General features: G+C 37.1%; 4 protein-coding genes across 4 annotated transcripts; 1 reads left to right on the plus strand and 3 right to left on the minus strand.

Moving 5' to 3' along the window:
• The first annotated feature begins 459 nt into the window (after nt 1–459).
• On the plus strand, nt 460–4,155 carry LOC112180080 (triose phosphate/phosphate translocator, non-green plastid, chloroplastic). The gene is made up of 9 exons (XM_024318595.2): nt 460–1,002; nt 1,378–1,500; nt 1,610–1,762; nt 2,049–2,134; nt 2,278–2,362; nt 2,570–2,689; nt 2,775–2,843; nt 3,469–3,598; nt 3,744–4,155. Exons 1-9 carry the CDS (start codon nt 619–621, stop codon nt 3,818–3,820), a joined length of 1,227 nt encoding a protein of 408 aa, XP_024174363.1. The 5' UTR covers nt 460–618; the 3' UTR covers nt 3,821–4,155.
• A 1,173-nt stretch (nt 4,156–5,328) lies between these two features.
• LOC112177406 (transcription factor MYB98) lies at nt 5,329–7,360 on the minus strand. Its single transcript, XM_024315699.1, has 3 exons — nt 6,702–7,360; nt 6,461–6,587; nt 5,329–6,033 (listed from the first exon to the last, which is right to left on the minus strand). The coding sequence occupies exons 1-3, from the start codon at nt 7,358–7,360 to the stop codon at nt 5,329–5,331; spliced, it is 1,491 nt and encodes a 496-aa protein (XP_024171467.1).
• Nucleotides 7,361–9,363: 2,003 nt separating this feature from the next.
• On the minus strand, nt 9,364–12,034 carry LOC112179371 (GDSL esterase/lipase At5g62930). The gene is made up of 6 exons (XM_024317769.2): nt 11,852–12,034; nt 11,684–11,761; nt 10,996–11,136; nt 10,600–10,676; nt 10,110–10,274; nt 9,364–9,774 (listed from the first exon to the last, which is right to left on the minus strand). Exons 1-6 carry the CDS (start codon nt 11,948–11,950, stop codon nt 9,606–9,608), a joined length of 729 nt encoding a protein of 242 aa, XP_024173537.1. The 5' UTR covers nt 11,951–12,034; the 3' UTR covers nt 9,364–9,605.
• A 3,488-nt stretch (nt 12,035–15,522) lies between these two features.
• Nucleotides 15,523–21,021, minus strand: LOC112178686 (probable boron transporter 2). Its single transcript, XM_024316870.2, has 12 exons — nt 19,729–21,021; nt 19,445–19,527; nt 19,163–19,355; nt 18,922–19,060; nt 18,532–18,697; nt 18,150–18,316; nt 17,900–18,073; nt 17,705–17,800; nt 17,285–17,422; nt 16,886–17,205; nt 16,283–16,553; nt 15,523–16,197 (listed from the first exon to the last, which is right to left on the minus strand). Exons 1-12 carry the CDS (start codon nt 19,830–19,832, stop codon nt 15,799–15,801), a joined length of 2,250 nt encoding a protein of 749 aa, XP_024172638.1. The 5' UTR covers nt 19,833–21,021; the 3' UTR covers nt 15,523–15,798.
• Between the last annotated feature and the right edge of the window lie 1,166 nt (nt 21,022–22,187).

A 22,187-nucleotide genomic window follows, 5' to 3' on the forward strand; every position in this document is an offset into this window, starting at 1 on the left:
CATGTTGATTATTACTTTATTACTAATTAATTTTAAAGAGAATTGATTTTTTTCATTGTAATTCAAAAATCTCAATAATATATAAACACTCGAGATATTTTATTCGATCATCCTTGAATTTAGATTGACCGTCGGAAAAATAAAAATCAGTATTTGAAATAATTATTTTTTAATTATTATTATATATAAATTTAAATGTAATAGGCATTATTTTCTCAATGAATAAGGTGAACATTACGGTCCAAGAACATTTGAAGGTTCATTCTAAAAGAAAAAAAAAACAGAACATTTGAAGGAAAAATGAAGAAATGCAGGGACGAAATAGAAAAGCAGTCCCTGTAAACTGTAATGCAGAGCAGCGCACAAGAATATCCGACCTTTCGGAATTTCAGATTCGACCCCGTAAAATATATAAATATAGATACTCCCTGCCAATTTTTTTTTTCCAAATATTTTAAATTCCCCATTTTCCATTTTTACAAATACACACTTCGCTCCACCAACCCAGCCAACCAACCTCTCTCTCTCTGCCTCGACGGACTCTTCGAGGCCCTTCTCTGAGTTCTCTCTCTCTCTCCCTCTCTCCGGCGCTCAGATCTCGACGTCTGAGCCTCGAAAATGCAGACCGCCGCCTTCACTTTCTCGCCGTCTCTCCCTCTCCTTAAGTCTCGCCGCCTCTCCGCCCAAACCTCCACCCTCAGATTCGCTCCCACACGTGTCTCCGCCTCCCTCAAGCCTGGCACCGCTCTCACCTCCTCCACCAATGACGCCCTCTCCGCCTCTCTCTCCCGCCGATCCTGGTCCGTATCCTCCGATGACTTCAAGCTCAGGCCCTGGACCTCTCCGGCCCTCGATCGGAGCCGTTTTGAGGTCGCGGCTGCTGCCGAGAGCTCCGGCGAGACCGCCGAGCCGAAGAGCAGTTTGTTCAAGACTCTGGAGCTCGGGTCGTTGTTCGGCCTCTGGTACCTGTTCAACATCTACTTCAACATCTATAACAAGCAGGTAGCGTCCCGGTGCTTTTGTTTGTAATTCGTTTTGGAAATGTGGATTTTTCACTTGTTTGTATGTGGTGAATGAACGTTGTTCGCTTTGGAATTGAAACCGTGAGGGTTGGTTGTTAGATTTCCAGTAAAGTTTAGTAGCTTTTAGATATTTATTGCTCGATAAAAAGTGAAAAATGAAAGAAGATGAAAAAGGTAGATTTGATTTACTACTGGATAACTGCAAGTGTGATTGAAAATGCAGAGTGTTTTGTTTTGTTCAAAGGTGATTACAAAGATTTGATACTCTTTCCGTATTTGTTATGAATTGAACATAAGTGTGCTGTATTTGGATGCCTGCAATTCATGTAGCATGACTAAAGAAACTTATTCACAGGTCTTGAAGGTGTTCCCGTACCCAGCAACTGTTACTGGAATACAATTTGCTGTTGGGACTGTTGTTGTTCTGCTCATGTGGGGTTTGAATCTCTACAAGAAGCCAAAAATCAGCGGGGCACAGGTATCTCCTAGTTTGCTTAGGTCTAAGTGTCTAATGTTTGTGGATTATTGTAGTGAGTTCTCTATTAACTTATTAAGTGATCCTTACTTTTTGAACAACTTACTGACAGCTCGCAGCAATTCTGCCACTGGCCATCGTTCACACTTTGGGTAACCTTTTTACTAATATGAGTCTTGGGAAAGTGGCTGTATCATTCACTCACACGATCAAGGCTAGTGAGCCCTTTTTCTCAGTTATCCTCTCTGCCATGTTTCTCGGTGAGGTAAGGATTTTTAAAACTCATTGCTCCATTATCTGTCTGAATGCACAACCATATACCGGATTGAAATCTCATCGCTCAGTTTTTCTATGTGTACATTGACTGCATTCTTACAATTCTAAATTCTGTAAAATTGATTGCTTTCAAATTTGCAATTCTAAAGTACAAAATTTGAATGATTCAGAATCCAGCATGAAAACACTATTGTAGTAGCATTTCATGGATTCTATTTCAGTTAATTTCCAATAATTTGTCTTATTTCATTGTTTGTAACTTCATGCTTTTATAGATACCTACTCCTTGGGTGGTTGCTTCCCTGATTCCAATTGTTGGTGGAGTGGGACTGGCATCAGTTACTGAGGCCTCATTTAACTGGTAAGATATTACAACATATATTTCATTAATGCAAAAAAAACATAAAAAAAGGACAATAAACCAGAGAGCATATAGATTTGATGGATAAATCAAAGATAGAGATGTACATTGATATTTAACTTTTTTGCTTTCTGTGTGAACAGGGCTGGATTCTGGAGTGCTATGGCTTCCAATTTGACAAATCAATCTCGCAATGTCCTCAGCAAAAAGGTCATGGTTAAGAATGAGGTAATGTTCATTTTCCATATTCATGTCATGAATAACTATAAATTATGGTAGGAGTAAGGAGTTATAAATGTTGGATTGGTATGGAACTTGGACAAATAATTAGAGATGTATTTGCTTTTCATCTTGCTCTCCTTTTTCGTTTTTTCTGGCGGTTTATGCTTTTCTCTGAAGTGGCAATTGGCATAACCAGAGGTTTGTTTTGTGCAGGAATCTATGGACAACATTACACTCTTCTCGATAATAACAGTCATGTCCTTTTTCTTGTTGACCCCTGTGGCCATCTTCTTGGAAGGGGTGAAATTTACTCCAGCGGCCATGACATCTGCTGTAAGTAATTTTCAGGAGCTAACTGTTGTTACAGATTCATTGTAGACTTTACTGAAAACTAATCAATTTTAATCTTCAATGACAGGGATTGGGGGTTAAACAATTATATACTAGGTCTCTTATTGCTGCACTCTGCTTCCATGCATATCAGCAGGTTAGCGTTGTTTCTGTTCTGCAGTTTAATTAGCTGTATTTCTTATGTTATCAATTTTCCTAGCACTTCTCATGAGCTCTGGTCTTGAGATGCATTCAACTCATTTTTAATGTTGAGGTCCTGAGAAAGTCCTAATCCATGACTTTCATGACGAAACAAGTATAGTGATTCTTCAGATTAGTCACTACTTTCAACTGTTTATAGTTAATGCAATCCTTTTCAATCTGTTGTCAACTCAAATTATCAGACATTTTAACTCTCTTTTTTTAATCTTTGGCTCCTAAATTTTGTCTTTCAATTCTATTTTGCTTTTAGTCCACTGAACTCAAATTTTCAACATTTTTGCGTGTTCTTTTGTTTGGGGGTGCTGAAAAGGGAGATGAGAAGGGGTCTAGCACTCTTGTATGAGAAATTAGATAATTTTTGTATGCCTTGATGGCTTGATGAAGAATGTGAGATTAATAGTATGGGTCCACAAAATGGAAGAAAGGGTATGGATAGAAGGGTTTGATCTCATTTGAACTATTTAACATATTCCTGAATCGATGAAAGACATAATGCTTGTTATTTTCTCCATCTAACTCATGAAAACTGATGACTAGTAAACTATTGGTGAACAATGCAGGTTTCGTATATGATATTGCAAAGGGTATCACCTGTTACTCACTCTGTCGGCAATTGTGTCAAGCGAGTGGTGGTTATAGTGAGCTCTGTTATCTTCTTCAAAACACCTGTCTCACCTATTAATTCTCTTGGTAAGATCGCTTGTGCTTGATCCCCGAAAAGTGTTAAATTGATGTTTGTTGGATTTTTAACATGCGCCTGATTTTCTTTTTAATTTTACCACAACAAACTTCTAAGGTTTTGGAGGTATATAATGTTTGGTTTTATATGATGCAGGAACTGGGATTGCACTTGCTGGAGTTTTCTTGTATTCAAGAGTGAAGCGCATCAAGGCAAAGCCGAAGACTGCTTGAAGTACTGTGACAAGAGTTTGTTCTTTGATGGAGTTAGATAAAAATGTTCAATTCAATTGTAGATCAGGCAGTTGGAACTTTTCTTTTTTGGTGGAAAGAAACATATTTCAAAGAGGGTCAAACCTCATAGAAGGCCGGAACCTAATTAGCTTGGCTCCAATCATTCAGTTTTAAATTTTTGGCTTCTTGATATTTTTTGTGGACCAAATGATGTTTCACATCATCTTTAGTTTTTGGTTTTACTTGTAATCGAAATTTTCCAGGGTTTTAAGATTCATGACTGAATGTAGAATTTATTTTTCTTATATAATGAATCACGACTGAAAATTCTGTCATGGTTTGTTTCTGATTGAGAGGACCTTTCAAAAGGATCCTAGTTAAAGATGACAAAATGATCCCGTAATACATGCAAACTGAAGCATACAGCTCTAAATTCTGTAGCGTTTACTGTCAGAGGAGGATGAGAAATGAAAATGTTTGAGACTCGAGACTACAGGAGACGTTACACATTACCACGACTTTTGGTTTAGTTGTATGCATTCTTCATCTAAAGTTATCATTAGACTTTCAAATTGCACTCCTTTCCGTCTCATACTCTCATTGCTTCATTTTCTTTGAACATGTGATAATTTTCAGTCCACAGGTTTGTAATACAATTTTTAGAGACACGAGTTGTATAGCAAATGCTTTTACAGAGGGATGATATTCATACGACAACACGTTTGATTTTGTAGCGATCCTAATTTCTTTGATATAGGTCAAATTATAACTCCTTGAAAATTCAAGTTATAATTTTCTTTTGACATGAGGAAAAGTTTAATACGATGATTTGACCTAATAAATTTTCAGCTGTTACTTTTGTTATCAATAGACTATTAAAATGCAATTTGATTTAAATGCACTCCTCTCAGTCTTATTGCTTCATTTTATTTGAAAATGTGAGATTTGTTTCAGAATTTTCTGTCCGCTATTTTGTGACACATTTTTCAGAAAGGAGAATTTTATAGCAAATGATTTTACAGATGAACAGTATTGATACGACAACACATATTTGATTTTGTAGCGATTTTAGTTTCTTTGATATAGGCAAAATTGTAATCCCTTGAAAATTCAAATTATAATTTTCTTTTTTACATTAGGAAAAATTTAGTACGATGATTTGACCTAACAAATTTTCAACTGTTACTTTTGTTACAAAAGTCCCCGACATAATGACATTGCCAGAGTCACCAACTACCTAGAGTGATTACAAAGTTGAAGTTGATTTTCTATAGTAAAACTAAAATGAAGCAAGAGTTGCACGTGAAACCCAGCTAAGTAAGATTCTTTTTATTGAGAAGCAAGTAACGACTCAAAACTTATTTTATTGCTATCATCTTCATGTAACCCACATAAATTTCTAAATTAAGATGAAAATCATCCAGATTAACCAAGACCTGTAAAAGCTTTTTCTATATGTGTGTGTATGTAATGTTCTCAAAGTGTATATAGCTACAATATATCAAGAGCTAGGCATCATCGGCTTCATTGACTTGAGACATCATCTCCACCAAGTCCAGCTCCTTCTTCACTTCAGTACTCTCCATCACTGCAGAACCCAAATCCACTTGCATAGCCAACACCTCGAAATTCTTCTCATCATGAACAGAAAAAGGCTCATGATCTGATGAAACCATCATTTTCCCATCAAAATCATTACCATTCTCGCCGAAATCCGTAGCACAAGGAATGTCATCAAGCAGAGAATCAATGCTGCAGCCCTCTTGAAACATGTTCTCATCGAAACAAAAATCCGGGTCCTCCTCACTGAACTCATAGTTCGGAACCAACCTGCTATCACTCTCACTATTGAACCCCACATTGATTTGTGACTGAACTTTGGTGCTGGCAGTACTGGCATTGTTGTGATCAGCCGGTGAACTATTGCTACTGTTGTTGTTGTTGTTGTTGTTGTTATTTTTTCTCTGGCGGCCGGTGTTTGGTGACGCGTCCAAGTTCAAACTCTTGATGTAATCCTGAAGAAGAGAGCCTCTGGGGTACTTGGAGCGGCATTTTCGCTTCGAATATTGTCTCCTTTTGGTTGCATTCCAGTGGTTTTTGATGGAGTTTTCAGTCCTTCCGGGAAGTCTCTTTGCAATCTCTGCCCACTTGTTCCCTATCTCTGCATGAGCTTGAATCAGTATCTTGTCTTCCTCCTCACTCCATGTGTCCTTCTGCATATAGGAAAACTAGTTTCTGAAACCAGAAAATAAAAAACCCTGGAACTATTTCAACACCACCCAACTTTCTTCATACAAGAGTGGCTCTATATTTTTTTTTATTAGTGATGTGATTGGTGTGGTGGGATCATATTTACTTGAATCATAAGATAATGCGCTCCTCATAACTTATTGAGAATGTAAGGATTCGAACTTAAAATCTCATATCTCAAAAAATTAATGTTCTTAACCACCAAAGTTACAAGTCTCCACATTTCATTGAGACATTTTATCGAACATCTTCTAACTATTTTTTTTATAAGCAAAACTCAACAAAATAGTCTAAAGTTGCATTTCAACTCGAGATTAATCCAGACAAAAATCAAGCTAGTTATTAGGCTCAATTAGATAGATTTTTTTTGGTTCAATCAAAACTACGTACCTTGATATCAGGCCTGAGATGGTTATGCCATCTCTCTCTACACTGCTTGCCAATCCTTCCCGGCAACATCTGAGCAATATGTGACCACTTTCTTACCCCATACTGTGCAACCAGCTGAATCAACACCCTGTTTATACACAAAAACATAGAGAAATATACACTTATTAGGTACACATCCTAACATATTATTATGTAAAACTAGCTAGTGAAAATGGAAGCATACATTCACTAAATATTGTACCTATCTTCGTCAATTGTCCATTGACCCTTGACCACATTGTTCTTCTTCCGACCCTTAAAAGTTGACCCTGCCCTTGCTATTGTAGACAATCTACTAGTACCCTTATGATTGATCCCAGCTCTTTTGTAGTAACCATTTTCTGAGTTGATGCAAGAGACTTCATCTGGTGCCACAAAGCTCATAGGCTTAATGTCCTGGGAATTTGTCAAGGGCAGGAAATTAGTACCACTCCTATGAGAAATCCCCATCATGTGACCAATGGAATTTGATCTGGGATGTGGGAAATTCAAGCTTTGGAAGTTGTCCAAGACTTGACCATGTCCCAAATTGTCTGCAATGTTTAGAGGCTTGCACTCATAGAAATTTACATCTGTGGGTGAGCCTTGGTCACAAGTGTAGGCATTGTTGTCATTGTAATAAGGTTCAAAACATGGATTTTGGACCCCAAACATGGGATTTGATGAGGACCCATTAGCATATTGATGAAACTGATTATCAAGATGGTGAAAATCTTGAAGGTAACCCTTTGAGGAAGAAGAAGCTTCAAATGGGATGAACTCATCTTTCATGTTGTGGGGTTTCATCATGTAGCTGTTGTTCTCTGGCACTAGTAATGGGATTTGGGAGGCCAGGTTTTCTCTTAGCTTGTTAATCTCCATAGAGAAATTAAGGACTTTTTAGTACTAGGAGAGAAATGGGTGACTATTGGTTTGGGTGCTTTGTGTTACATTTGTGCTCTCTTTGCTTAATAGGTAAAGACTTAGAAGGCATTTATTTTGGTCAATCAAGAATATTTGTTGGAAGGACATTGATCATGGCCATTGATTGCTCATCAATGGTCAGGGGAGCTTAATTAGCTCTGATTTGGACAAGAATTTTGACTCCATTGTTTTTATGGTTTATCTGAATATTTGTGGTCCAAACTGCAATTAAAACCAATTAATTAAGTTAATTAAGTGTTTTTTTATGGCGTTATGTATTCTACTTGGGGTCAATATTTAACATATGGTCAACTTTGAGAATAAATTATTTTAAATAAAACCATTGATACCATATTAATTTACCACATTTGTCATAAAATTTACGTCGATTAGAGAGGTGTTAAGAAATGTAAGTAGGAAGTGTGGTACAACGAGTAGCACTCGATTGTTTTCTACTCCTCATTAATGAAGTTAATTTATCGTTAGTAAGAATCAATTTATGGTAAAAATTGGTCGCAAGTAATGAAACACAATAAAGGAATGTCAAGTACTTGAGATTTAAACACCACCATTAAGATGAATGTTTACCTAACGTCAAGCATTTTAGTGCCTTGTAATGGAAACTGTTATCGAGTAAATTCACCAATTAAACTCAGGAGTATCATCGCTTAATGAAAAGTATAAAACAAAACATTTATAGGAGTTTGACATGAATGCAAGCTTACAAGCCCTTCAAGAACAAGCATAGCAATGTCAGCACCAAAAGGCCAGAGGCAAATGCTTGAAAAAGAGATGCACAACCAAATCCATGAAGCACACGATTTCAATTTCGAAAAAAATTATAAAGCAAAAGAGGCATCATCTAACTAAGGCGATATAAACACATTGGTCATATTCATTATGAAGATTATTGAGCGACATAGAACATAAAAAGTTTTCAGGAGTTTCCCCGTCGGATGTGTATATACTATATACTCAGTCAACAAACACAGAGGGTTGTAATAAAACTGATATAAATCACAGTATAGTCATTCAAAATGAATTAATTGCTGACATACAGCAAAAGTTTCAGCTGGAGTTATGTTGTACATAGTGATACTACTTGATAGTGACACTACTTAATTAATTACAGTATGGTCATTCAAAATGAATTAATTGCTGACATACAACAAAAGTTTCAACGGGAGTTATGTTGTACATAGTGACACTACTTAATTAAGTGTTTTTTTTATGGCGTTATGTATTCTACTTGGGGTCAATATTTAGCGTATAGTCAAATTTGAGAATAAATTATTCTAAATAAAATCATTGATACTATATTAATTTACCACATTTGTCATAAAATCTACGTCGATTAGAGAGGTGATAAGAAATGTAAGTAGGAAGTGTGGTACAACGAGTAGCACTCGATTGTTTTCTACTCCTCATTAATGAAGTTAATTTATCGTTAGTAAGAATCAATTTATGGTAAAAATTGGTCGCAAGTAATGAAACACAATAAAGGAGTGTCAAGTACTTGAGATTTAAACACCACCATTAAGATGAATGTTTACCTAACGTCAAGTATTTTAGCGCCTTGTAATGGAAACTGTTATCGAGTAAATTCACCAATTAAACTCAGGAGTATCATCGCTTAATGAAAAATATAAAACAGAACAGTAATAGGAGTTTGGCATGAATGCGAGCTTACAAGTCCTTCAAGAACAAGCATAGCAATGTCAGCGCCAAAAGGCCAGAGGCAAATGCTTGAAAAAGAGATGCACAACCAAATCTATGAAGCACACGATTTCAATTTCGAAAAAAATTATAAAGCAAAAGAGACATCGTCTAACTAAGGCGATATAAACACAGTAGTCATATTCATTATGAAGATTATTGAGCAACATAGAACATAAAAAGTTTTCAGGAATTTCCCTGTCGGATGTGTATATACTATATACTCAGTCAACAAACACAGAGGATTGTAATAAAACTGATATAAATCACAGTATGGTCATTCAAAATGAATTAATTGCTAACATACAGCAAAAGTTTCAGCTGGAGTTATGTTGTACATATTTTGGGGTTACAGAAAAATAAAAGACGGAGACATAATCTGTATGGTGCAATCACCAAATAAGTCAGCGTATTTTGGGGTATACAATTATTACAATCCAGTATGTGGTGGAGAGTTTGATACTTTGATTTATGAAATAAAAATCTATTATATGCATCTTTGCTCAAAAGCTTTCTCAGGGCTCTTCCCATCAATTACTGAGTGGTGAGGAAAATCATAAGGCATTTCGTCAGCAGAAAACCATGCTTCCTTGAAAACTCTTACAACTTCTTGGAGGACTACAGCATTGCCTTCTGGTGTTAGGTGCAACCCGTCGCTGTAATGGAGAACATACAAATTCAGAAAAATCTTCAGTCTTTCCACGGGTGAACATTTTGGCACATGCAACTAAAATAGTTTCTAGGACTAAATTATAGTGCAACACCCAAGTGTAATATAGATCCCAGTTTTGATCAACCTAACTAATCAGAGTCTGCTATGACATCCCATGGATTGAATTAAACTTGATCTGACTATTGGGGCAGTGTAAAAGGTGTGAAACACTGAAACAGATTCACATTGCTTCATTGCAAGGGTAAAATTCTGGATGGTATCACATTAGTGTTGAATTGTTCGAGAAACTTGATAATTAAAGGTTCAAAGATGACAAACCTTAGAAATTTCTTCTGCCAACCCTCTGTTTCCTGCAACTTGGACCAAAGATTGATGGAGCGGATACCCATTTCCTCAGCTAGCTCAAGGCACTTCTTTGCATAAACTTCTGCTGCTTCATTTGTCCTTTCTGGCAGTTTCCTAGCATCCTCACCATACAAAGATCTGTAGAAACCAATTACCAATTACCAGACATTGATAAATGGCATGGTGGAGAAGCGGTAATGATGATCACACCCATGATGCAGAAATGGAAGTACTTATTAGGAGTGGGTGGAGATTGAGCAGGGAAAAACGGGGATGGTGGTGATGTCCTGGTAGAGCAGCAAAAGAACTGAGCGGAGAGCTGGGGTGGACAATGGCAATACGATGGTGTAGATAGTAGAAGTGGAAGGTGGAGATGCCACCATGAATTTAGTGAAGGTAGCAATCACATAAACATGGTTATGTTTGTGACTGTGTGTAGTGAATTTTGTAGTTAGAAGAATACCGTGCATATTCATTACGCCCTTCCTCATCCACAGGTGGTGGAGTGATAAGCACAATCAGAATTGTGGGACTGCACTCCTGCAATCAAAATCCCTATATAAAATGAGATTTGGGACAAAGAACCCTGAAAATAGATCCCGCTTACAAGAACATGTATGGACTGCATGAGAACATTTTGGGAATCACGACCCTAAATTTATGGGAAGTGATAAGCGACCAAATGCAGTGAACTACCAACTTGTGAAATGTGACGAAACTATCATGTACCAAGTTCAAATAACTGAAATGAATGGTGCCTGCCATAATTCTATAATAACATCTATTAGACAACAAGCATATACACTGAATTTAAAAATCTGAAAATGCCATTGAAGTATTAAAGGTCAACAACTTGAACCTTCAAATGGAGAACAATTTTTCTGAGATTCTCCTTGAACTCTTCAAGAGGAACATGTTGCCGTTCACTTGTTCTCCCCAAAATAGCTGCATCATTGGCCCCAAAGAAAATTGTGGCAGCAGCAGGAGGTTTTCTGGAATCCTGCATATTCATAGTAGTGTTATATGATCACATTTGCAAATGTCTAAAAATGAACAAGAATCCTGCATATTCATAGTAGTGTTATATGATCACATTTGCAAATGTCTTAAAATGAACACGAATCCTGCATATTCATATCCTGTCACCACGTAATAGGGATGGAATCAAAACGGTAACTTGAATTCGTCAACGATATTATCAGATACTAATTTTGGGAGGCTTCTTCTCTAGCATGCTATACAGACCTCTTCAACTATCAATACAACACCATCTAGTCCTATGTTAATACTCTTTAATCCAAGATCTAATTTAAGTTGAGCTTCATGAACTAACAACACCACAGGAAACAAACAAGTCTCTCTCTTTCTCTCTATCACAGCACCAATTACGCAATGTACATAACTACATACTAGGCATAGGCAATACAAAATCAAAGATGCAAACATTCTAATGCCAAATGCACAATAAGACATGTAATCAACATAATACAGAAAGAAACCAAAAACCCATTTGAATTAGCACAACCAAATATTAAAGGAACACGCACCAGAGGAAAGATCTGATGCAACAAGAACAGCGCCCATCTGGTGTTGTACCCACCATAGCCACGAACTTTGACATCAGCCTGTTAATCATCAGCAACATCACAGCAGGCATTTGAATTTAATCGGTAAAGTTTGAATCTTTGAAAATAGAAAGTGACAAAAGACCAGACCTTGCGAGAATAGGTGTCAGCAAGAGCGGCACCCCAGCCTCCTGATTGGAAGGACCGCTCTGTTATCGAGTCTCCAAACAACACGATTTCAGGTCTCATCGTCCTTCTGATTCTGCTTCTGATTCTTTGTTCAGAAATCAGAACCAGTACTACTCCTGCTGTGTCTCTACACTCCTACTCTTTTTTTTTTTGGAAGGCTTCTTAGGCCCAAAATAGATGGAATATTCAGAGCACCGCCGTGCACTTGCACCAACACAAATAAATGGTTAGATTGCATTAAATACACTTTTTGTTTATTAAAAATAAAGTTGATAATAAATATCAAGGGTTGAGATTATTTTATAAGGGTTGAGTGGGTCACTTGCACCGTCGGTGCATAGAATAATTTCCACCCAAAATAAACCCCTTCGGTGCATGTGAAATGCTCTAACTGTGCACCTGGCCACTTTGACAGCTTCGAGATTCGAACCTAGGTTGGGGAGCACACCCAACTAGGCAAAAATCACTAAACCAGTTGCAGTGGTTACTCCTACTCTCTGTTTCTGTTCACAGTGGACACTGTTGACTCTTGTATAACGACGAGCCGTTTCCTTAATCTGCATTTCATTTCATGCCACTTCGAACAGGAACCTGGTCACATGTGTTTTTGTTGGTAACTAATAACACGTTCTCATGGAATGTTGATTGCACTTTGCACATTTACCGTCATAGATTTAGCTGGCTATTACATTTTTTTACTTCGAGGTCTATAATGGTGTTGTCGGATCACTAGGAATCTGAAGATGGTTCGGCCGCTAAATTATGTGTTGATACATGTACTAGTTTAATAAGGTGATGTCATTTTTCAATGAAAAGGTAAGACATTAGGGTAAGGAGTTGTTTATTATGCACATGACATCACCCAAATATGTAATATTGGATTTTCTTAATTATTTGATCGTTTCATTAAAGACTATCTTTATATTTTTGTTTTTATAATACATTTTTAAATGTTTAATGAATAGAGTAGTGTTCACTTTATTATTAAGGACTAGTTTGGGAGTACTGTGACTTTTTTAAAAAAAACTGCTGCTTCTGTGTTGTGAGAATAATCAGCTGTGAATTAAAACAGTTTCGTGTTTGGTAAATAATATTTTTAAAAGTGTTGTCAATACATAAAACAACTGCAGAGTGTGTTTTGATCTATATCAGTTTCTAAAAGCAACCTCTGAGCTGCTTCTAAAGTCTCATGCCAATGACTTATAACTTCCAATTAAAGTTGTGTTTTATTTATTTACCAAACACAATAAAATCTAAAATTTTGAACAACAGCTGATTTTTTTTTAAAGCAAAACAATCCCAAACAGAGCCTAAGTGATTGAAGAATATGAGTGAGTGACTTAGTTTTTGATCGACCTAATTAACCTTTAGTTGAGCGCCTAATACGTTAATGAGGTACAACATTGTAGAATTTTCATATTAATATTGCTTTCCTTTGCAATTGCAGGGTGAGCAACACAGATATGACATTGATCTACAGAGTCATCATGTATGTACGTCCTTGCACATTGAGAGCGTCACTAGAAAGCAAAAGTAACCCTTGAACTGAAGTGGGTTAACCATCTTGTCAGTACCAGATCGAAAGCTAGTTGAGTGAGAGGCAAGCATGCATTGAAGTGAATCTACGAAGCAAAAAGGAGATATAGTGGAGACTTAGCTATGCATTCCACCAGTTTATGTATCCAAAAGTTCATATGTAATCTGCTTCTCTTCCATATCAATCAAGTCACCAGTAGAGAGTTCAGTGGTGGCAGACAAGAGTTGCAAAACACAATGGCATGCATGATAAGCCTAAAAGAGGGTTCTGAAAATTCTGGCATACCAAAAAAATCAGCCCCCATTAAGAATTAGAGGAAGAAATGTTTGTATTCCGACTTCTCTAGTTCTCTGCAGCTAGTCTCGTATATATAGCATGTTTCTGCTATTGCATCAGCATAATATACCAGCCTTTTTTTTAACTTGCACTCAAGAACGGAAGGTAAGAAAAAGATTCTGAATATCTGTCGTATAACCAGTAATGGAAACCTAATCAACATGAACTTGACTATCTGAAAAGTGAAAAGCATTGGTGTCAATTAAGCTCCTTGTGAGGTAACATGTTGCAGCTGCATTGCTTTTCACTTTGTTCATGATACATCAGAATATTTTTGTGGAGAAAATTTGAATTTGAACCCCTCGATATTATGTCCTTTTGACTTTTCATTTATATTTGTTGGACTAGAATTATATCTGAGATGTTGGAAGGAAGTAGAATTTCTTCAGTTTATCTAGATCACCACTCATTTGTGAAACTTCGCATTCATAGTATGTGCAATTGCACACCATTAACATGATAGTGAAAAACAATGAAGAACTGATGCAGAACGGATGACAGCCCAATTTAAAGAGCAGTTTGATCATGTAAAAGGAGGAAAACGAAAGTTACTAGTAGCCACGCCATAGCTTGGTGTCCGATTGGAGCGCGCCATAGCTTTCCGGAAAGGGAATCGCGCCAGGAACAAAACTCGTAGATGTGTGTTTTTCAGGCTTTCGGGGTCGTTTAGGGCTTCAAAACTGCAATTTACTGTTTTTTCGAATTTTCGGTTTCTTAGTTTTTTTTTATTTGTTTTTTTTTTTTTTACCCGTGAGCTTTAGGGTTTCATTGTTAGTTGCCCTAGGGTTTCTTTTCTCATATATAAGCAACCTTAAACGGGTGCAGAACTATCTTTTATCGTATTATCAATCAAATTGAAATTTATCTCTGGTGGACTCCAAAACATTTTGTTTTATGTTTATTGCTTGTAAACCTAGGTGATCTTTCCGACTGCGTCAAAAACACTTGGATCTCTCCCATATAAAGTGAAGGGTAAGATTGTAAGAATAGGTTGCAAGTGGCAACATTGCTTGTCTTTCACTTGGTAGCTACGAATTGAACCCCACCCTGCCATTAGTGATTAGTCCATTGCAGTATGTTTGAAAAATTAATTTAATTATCTATGATATATTGGAAGAAACTAAAACTTTTAAAGAAGGTTATGCTTGTTGTTTAGATTGAACCAAATTAGGTATTTCATCATTGACTTTTTGCGAGTGTGGAAAGAATAGATTGAAATAAAGTTTTAGGGACATTGTAGTTATTCCGTAGCTACATATTTTATAATTAAAATTATACTCTAAATATTATCCATTAGAATACATGACTGAAATATTATGCTTGATTGGAGTTGTGTTTTATTTGTTTCTTGTATTTCGGGGTAAGGTTTATGTACCCCCCTTCTTTGTATTTTTTTTTCTTTTTTATTAATAAAATAAAAATAGGGGGACGGACGGTGGGTTCCTAGAGTGTGACAGACCCTTCTCCTTCGGAATTGAGGGTGGGACTTGCTCCCTACATTGTCTGCTTCTGAGAAACTAATATCGTCTAATTTATTATTTGATTAAAAAAAAACATACTGAAATTAAAGACAATTTATTACTTACCGGTTTGTAGAGGACTATCATGTAATGGACCGTTCGGTCAATGCAAAAAGCTATTTTGGGTTGTTTGCCATCTTCACAATAATGCTGCCATATGCAAAGCTCATCACGTCTTTCATTTAAGCTATCACATGAGGACCAGTTATGACCTCTAATACCTTCACATGTGTTTAAAATTTTAAATGGACAATCTCAACAGTATATATAAAATAATTGGCTTAGGAATTTTTTACACAGCGTAATTCACGGTAAGTTCCATAGGCAAATGACAGAATGGTACATATAATTACAGCTTTTACATAATCTCCGACTCTACGTACAGTAGAAACAACCTACAGTATCGGGAAAGGTTCGAAGAGCACTAACCTATAACTTATGATACTTAGTTACACATGAACCTAGCACATGACCTCTCGAGTACCATTGCCAAATAATCCACCTGGATCACACTCCTAGGTTTTGTAGCTTGAAGAACCAGGAGTGCTTTGTCCGAGGACAGATGGTCCAGGGCTGGGAGTCTGCACTGTTTCGATTCCCTGACCATGCATTCGGGGGCTTTGTTCTCCTCTTAGTTCATTCAAACGGGGGCTGGGAGTGTTTTCTGTTTCGTGACCTTGTACATTTAGTCGGGGGCTTCTTTCTCCTCTCAGTTCATTTAAACGGGGGCTGTATACTCTCTGCGTTAACCTTGGGCTATAAGCTGGTTTTATACCTTCTAGTGAAGAAGTAGGGGTCAAACTTGATACTTTTGGACTCTGAGTGCGGCGGATCTCCCCGCGGCTTCTTGTAATAATTTCATCAAGTATCTCCCCACCATCAATGTTATTTATTCTTGCCTGAACATCCTGATCCTGTCATGATTATAAAGCATCAGCATCAGTACAAATGTTCCAAGGCAAAAGCTGAACTGTTTAAGACAGGACTGGAATAACTTACTTCAAAGGACATGTTGAAAGCAATGGCAGGGGCTTCCTCGTATTCTGCAGCATCCAGGTCTTGAAGGTGAGCTCTTTTAAAAAACTTAGGGAGCAAATACTGCCGCACTGGGACTAGAAGCATGATCAACAACGGGAAGAGCACCCCGGCAATTGGGATCCATGTTATGCCAAAACACAGTAGCAAGTAAGCTGTCTGGAACAAGGTGAAGGTCGCAATTGTTTTAAAAGGCACAGTCTCAAGAAAGGTTCCATGATGCTTCTCCAGCACCCTATCAAGTCAGATGATGATTAATATCTAAAAACTTTACAGTGACCAGTAAACTGCAAGGGTCCTAAAACATGTGCCAAAACTTAATTCTGAATCAGACTATCTGTAAAACTTGATATTTGTGCTTTAATTTAGATAGTGCCATCCGAAGATTTGGTTGACATTGCTTTAATTTAGATAGTGCCATCCGTAGATTTGGTTGACATAAAAAGTAGGGCAATCATCATAAAAGCTCAACTCATGTAGAACATGTTTGCTCCAGGGATAACTTAAAATGGACCTAAAAGTATTTAGTCCAAGAAACCACAAATGACAAGGGAGGCTTCAACTTACTTGTATCTTCGACTTGGAGCAGTGAAAAGAAACAATATTCTCTCCCAGAATTGGTTTCCAGGCAAGCTTTCAATTGCCATAAAAGCAAAATAACCCCAAAGAACTGAGGTTGGGATTTTCTTCAAAAGAGGCATAGCAGCTACACAACCACCAGCCAGCAATGCCTGAAGCACATTGCTGAGGCGTTGCTCTTTTACTTCAATAGGTAAAAGATCATCAATATCCTTATCCACATCAAAAACGGTTTCATCAACAGGAGCATCAATGTAGCCAGTACTTGAGGCTAATTGGACTGTGGATTCTTTCAGCTCTTTTAGTCCCTGCCAAGCACAAATGTTGAACATAAAAGACCAAAGCATGAAAACTTTTGTATGAATCAAGAATCATGCAAGTATTTACCAGAGCAGATGGACGTTGGTAGACTAGTGGAGTCTGCATTTCATTGTATGCTTCTTGCATGTTGTGGTATAATTGACTCAAAGTTGAGTTTTTGCGTATACTATTCCTTGCTGTTACTACAAGCTTATTCCGCAAAAGCTATTCAAAAGAGAACAAAAGATGCATTCTATATATTCAGATATATGAATCACAAGAAGTCAAGTATCGAAATCAAAAGAAGAATTAGAATTTGGAAACAAGGTCTGTGGAGTCAACAATGGTCATGATCATTGAAATCAGATATTTCTAAGAAATTGCCTCTCTCTGTTTACAGCAAAAATGCACTCAATGAGACTAATTCCCTGCAAGTTTGTACACTTTTCTTGAGAACAAAAAACAGTTCCGCTACTATACAGGAAAGATTAAGATGACGTTCAGCACCTGATGTTTTAGAGTAGCTAAACTTTTTGTATGCATAGGAGATTGTGGAATTACACCATTGGCAGGGGGAATGCCAATAAGCCCACACAATATGACCTGAAAGTGAATAAATCCAAACTTGAGAGGAAAGTTTCACAAAATAAAAGTGGATGCAAGATCTTTTTGTCCATGTCAGAGAATCTGAAAGCCGCTTACCAGAAATCCGAGAAGGAGAAGGTCATAGTGATATGAAGCTGGTTTCTTTAGATTAAACTCCTTCTGTTGGGCAAGTTGAGATGCAACACTGTGATCAAAGTAGTAGAGCACAGCAATCATAGTTGCTGGTATAAATGCTCCAACTATATATAAAGGAGGAACAGTCATCATCTCCTGCACAACTAAACAGCATAAGTATGCGCGGAAATGTCTTATAAAATATATGGCAAACTATCACAACAACAACCACCTTGATAACTGTCCAGTTTGAGTATGCACCAGGAGACCATGGATTTGGACTGAAAAGTCGTCTTGGGATTCCTTTTGGGACATCATTAACCGGTATGTAAGATACAGCAGTCCATACAAGAACCATGAGTGGGACTCCATAATCCGCTATAAATCCACGTAGCCAACCTATAGATATGATTACATTTGAGTGATTTGACAGACAAGAAAGCTAGTGAGATATATACTTGACAGAGTAGATGTACGCAATTAATCTTTCACCTCAGAGCACCATTTAAACCATTATAGCAAGAGAAGCAGATGTTCATTCTAACACATAAAAAAATCTGATTACTTTCAACTTTTTAGTAGAGTTGGAAAATAGATGGCTAAATGCTGCATACCTGTGCCATAACGCCACGATCTAGCTTTACGACTTCTCAATGCAGTAAATAGAAGGCCAAATGACAGAACTAATGCAAACATTCCATTGCCAAACCTCCAAGAGGGTAGGAGTGCAGTCTGATTTGGCTTTTCTCTTTCAGGTACGCCAAATTCCTCTACAACTCCCTGTAGAATGACATTGGTTAATTAAATTTAACATAAAAACAATATTTCTAGAGTATTATTGTAGGTGGAGAAATCTCAAGGAATTTCTGTTTTCCTGAACATAATAGCACCTCACAATTATTGGACAAATGGAGATTCCCTTGTTAAATTCATGATGAGTCAAATCTAAAAATTTTCATATCCTTGAATCCAATTAATAATGCAGGATCACAAAGAAAACTCACTCTTATGGCCTGCTGCATAAAAAGCATTGCGATAAGAAGACCAAATAATTCACCAGCAATACGCGTAAACCTATTGATTATAGAGCAAGCACCCAGAATGGCCAGCAAGAAGAGCAAAATGGATGTCCACACACATACCCTATATAAGTATTATTTTGGAGGGAGAAAAAAAAGTTCAGTTTCATCAGCAAATTGGCATTTCTTTCGTAATTTTAACATCTGCAAAATGTTCAGGAGTTACCATCCAGTCCAAGCTAAAAAGAGTTCCTGTCCCAAATCCTTTCGGTCCTTAGCAAAGTTGAACATAAATGTATACATCAATACTGTTGGTTCAGCCACCCCTAGTATGAGCAGGGGCTGCCCTCCAACAATTGAATGGATAACACCACAAATTGCAGTTGATGCAAGAGTCTGTACTGCAGTCAAAGTTCCATCTGTAAATATAAACATATGCACACTTCTTAGCAAATTGCTAGAGAACAGAAAACCAAAAAAGAGGGAAAAAACGAAGGTATTGTTCGACTTGTATTTCTTTCCAGCTGCTCCCCAAAAGATATAACTGGAATTGTTGAAGCAAAGAATACGTATGTTGTTGGGGCCAAGATCCTAAATAAAAGACAATATTATGAGAACTTCAGCAAGGTACGAATCAAAGGTGCCAATATTCACAACCATTAAATAATTTATGGACTAAAAGCAATGTTGTTCCTAAACTGCTATGCTTTCTTCGGATCATTTTCATTAGTGAGAACATAACAGTACTATCTAGTTACTGATATAAAAAAGAGAAGTAAGACATTCACAAACCTTATACCCGCTCGTAAACCACCAGCCCAATCTTGTTTGTAGCAAAGAATTCTTCCTTTGAGGTCATTCTTGATCCCGCGAAAAGGAACAAACGTTTCTTCCATAATAAGTCCAATACTATGTGAACAAGAAAGAACGAAGACCTTTCTAGTTGTTGTTTGAGTGACAAGTAACCAGGGCAATAAGTGATATGGACTCGAGATGCCAGTATGGTGTCTAAGTTTGCATTAGTATATATGCACAGAATTATGGGTGGAGAAGGAATGATTTCTTGATCATAATAGGAATCTTAACGAGGAAAAATACCAGTAAAGGAGACTGTTGATTCATTGAACATTTGACGTAAGATAGAACCTTAATTAGGTCCATATACAAATGGACTGATAGGGTAGATGAAATTTACATTTCAAGGAATCAAATTAGGAATGACTTTAACTACTTGGACACCATGCTGATATAAGTACAGGATCACAGTGAATTAGCGAATGGAATTCATAGTGAATCAGGAAGTTGAAAAACTAACGAAATGAATAGGCACCGTCCATATGCTTAGATCAAAACTAGCGGTTGACTTTGATAAAAGTTAGATCCATCACCTCTCCTTTCTCTTATCAGAAAAGCTTCCTATAGTGCACAGATGCATAAGAATGCTTAAAAAACCAGATACTTGAAGAAATTTGTGAACTTTAAACTGCAAATGTCACAATCAAGCTCCAAACTTGAATGTTAGGTAGAGCAAGAACAAGCAATTTAGCGAAAACCCATTATCAGAAACTGCATTTGGGAGCTCTTAGAACAATTTGAAGCAAATGGGCATTCACAGAACACAAAAGGAGACCTTCTTTTGCTGATTGAACAAAACTAGACAAGAAATCCTACTCAGAAAGATTAGCGAGAACCCATGATTGAATTCATGCTAGAAATGATTCAGAACAGTTCTGAGCAAATGGGAATTAACCAAACAGAGAAGAGAACCAAGATGAACACTTGAATCAAGATTACATTATTCAAGAAAGACCCTTTGGAGCAAAAAACACATAGAAATTCACAACTCACAGAGAATGTTGTATGAGCTTTGCAACTACATCACCTGAGACTCAGAGCAGAGTTATATATAGATTAAAAGGACATTTGAGGCAGAGAGACTGAAATGTGAGCCCAGAACCAGAGCCAATACTACTGACTTATGAGGCAATCAATAAATGAGCAAATGAGAGAGAAACGTGGGAGATTAAACTCTTGAACTAAAGCGTGTTTGAGTTAGTGTGTGATGAGTAGACATATATAACTCTCCAGCCACTTGAACTCTTTTTTTTTTTTTTTTTCGGTAATCCAGCCACTTGAACCCTCGAATAAAACCAAACTACATGATGAGTTGAGTCTTTGACACTGAGAGGAAGAGAGGGAGAGAGGGGGGGGGGGGGGCCAGTTGAAAATTAGGTTAATAAACCGTCCATTCTGATTTGATTTAATGGTTTAGGTTTCTATAACTGACCAAGGATTATTAAAAATTAAGAACTTTCTCAAACCCCCTTATTTTACAACAACAGTTTTTTGTAGATAGAAATTAAAAAATTCTTGCCTAAAGAAAGAATCAAAGAAGCCAAGTTTTTTTTTTTTTGGGATCAAATCAACATCCATACTTCATTCCAGCACGAGGAAAGTTACAAGCAGGGATGCAATGTAGTACAAAAGCCAAAAGACCTACTTCTAACTCAAGTTCGATCATCTGATCTGAACATACCTTCCAAATTCTAAAAACAAAAAATTAAGCTAAAACTCTCCAGAACACCAATAAGACTATAAATGACCACAATCTAGCAAAACCGGGCCACATCATGATTCGAGCTAACGCCGGCATACCAACTGAGTCATGGCTCAAACCCAAGAAGGAAGAATGCGCACCAGTCATGTCCGCCTCGTCGGCTAGTGAATACACTTGATAAGAATCTGTTTAGAGGATCAACATCACAATAGGCGTTGGTGTATGGAAACATTGAAGCACAACAAGACCCAAAAAGGGTCACCACGAACAACAACAGAAAACTAAACTAAACTAAAAACTGAAAAAAAAAAAAAAAAAACAAAAACAAAAAAAAAACAAAACGCACACGCCATGTCCTGACCCAAGTTAGATCAGAGCCAAGCTAATTCCAGAAACCGAACCCAAAAAAGAGTCCAAATACAAAATCAGCTAAACCTAACCCACACATCGGCCTAAACTCGCTTCAAACCCCTGCCGCAATCCGGATCTGCCATCACCTTCCTCCAACCTTTGCCGCTAGCCTTCCGATCCCCTAAGCCAAGTTTTATTTAGTATTTGGTGGTGTACTCTCTCACACCTAACATAGGATGATGATTAAGAAGATTTGGTTTTATAATCCCTCCCTCCATTTTCTTATCAAACTGAATTTCTTTCTAAATTCTTACTTGGTTTTTTTTTTCTTTCTTACAAAAGA

The sequence above is a fragment of the Rosa chinensis genome, chromosome 7 (assembly GCF_002994745.2).
Source record: "Rosa chinensis cultivar Old Blush chromosome 7, RchiOBHm-V2, whole genome shotgun sequence".
Classification (NCBI taxonomy): domain Eukaryota; kingdom Viridiplantae; phylum Streptophyta; class Magnoliopsida; order Rosales; family Rosaceae; genus Rosa; species Rosa chinensis.

Coding starts and splice junctions, on each gene's coding strand:
- LOC112180080 (XM_024318595.2), top strand. CDS start 619: ATGCAGACCGCCGCCTTCACTTTCTCGCCGTCTCTCCCTCTCCTTAAG. Junction 1,003..1,377: donor TCAACATCTATAACAAGCAG/GTAGCGTCCCGG, acceptor ACTTATTCACAG/GTCTTGAAGGTGTTCCCGTA. Junction 2,844..3,468: donor GCTTCCATGCATATCAGCAG/GTTAGCGTTGTT, acceptor TGAACAATGCAG/GTTTCGTATATGATATTGCA.
- LOC112177406 (XM_024315699.1), bottom strand. CDS start 7,360: ATGGAGATTAACAAGCTAAGAGAAAACCTGGCCTCCCAAATCCCATTA. Junction 6,588..6,701: donor TGGACAATTGACGAAGATAG/GTACAATATTTA, acceptor GTGTATAAACAG/GGTGTTGATTCAGCTGGTTG. Junction 6,034..6,460: donor ATCTCAGGCCTGATATCAAG/GTACGTAGTTTT, acceptor TCCTATATGCAG/AAGGACACATGGAGTGAGGA.
- LOC112179371 (XM_024317769.2), bottom strand. CDS start 11,950: ATGAGACCTGAAATCGTGTTGTTTGGAGACTCGATAACAGAGCGGTCC. Junction 11,137..11,683: donor TGCATCAGATCTTTCCTCTG/GTGCGTGTTCCT, acceptor ATGAATATGCAG/GATTCCAGAAAACCTCCTGC. Junction 10,275..10,599: donor GGGCGTAATGAATATGCACG/GTATTCTTCTAA, acceptor TGGTTTCTACAG/ATCTTTGTATGGTGAGGATG.
- LOC112178686 (XM_024316870.2), bottom strand. CDS start 19,832: ATGGAAGAAACGTTTGTTCCTTTTCGCGGGATCAAGAATGACCTCAAA. Junction 16,554..16,885: donor GCTCCAAGTCGAAGATACAA/GTAAGTTGAAGC, acceptor CTGACTTGATAG/GGTGCTGGAGAAGCATCATG. Junction 16,198..16,282: donor CTTTCAACATGTCCTTTGAA/GTAAGTTATTCC, acceptor TAATCATGACAG/GATCAGGATGTTCAGGCAAG.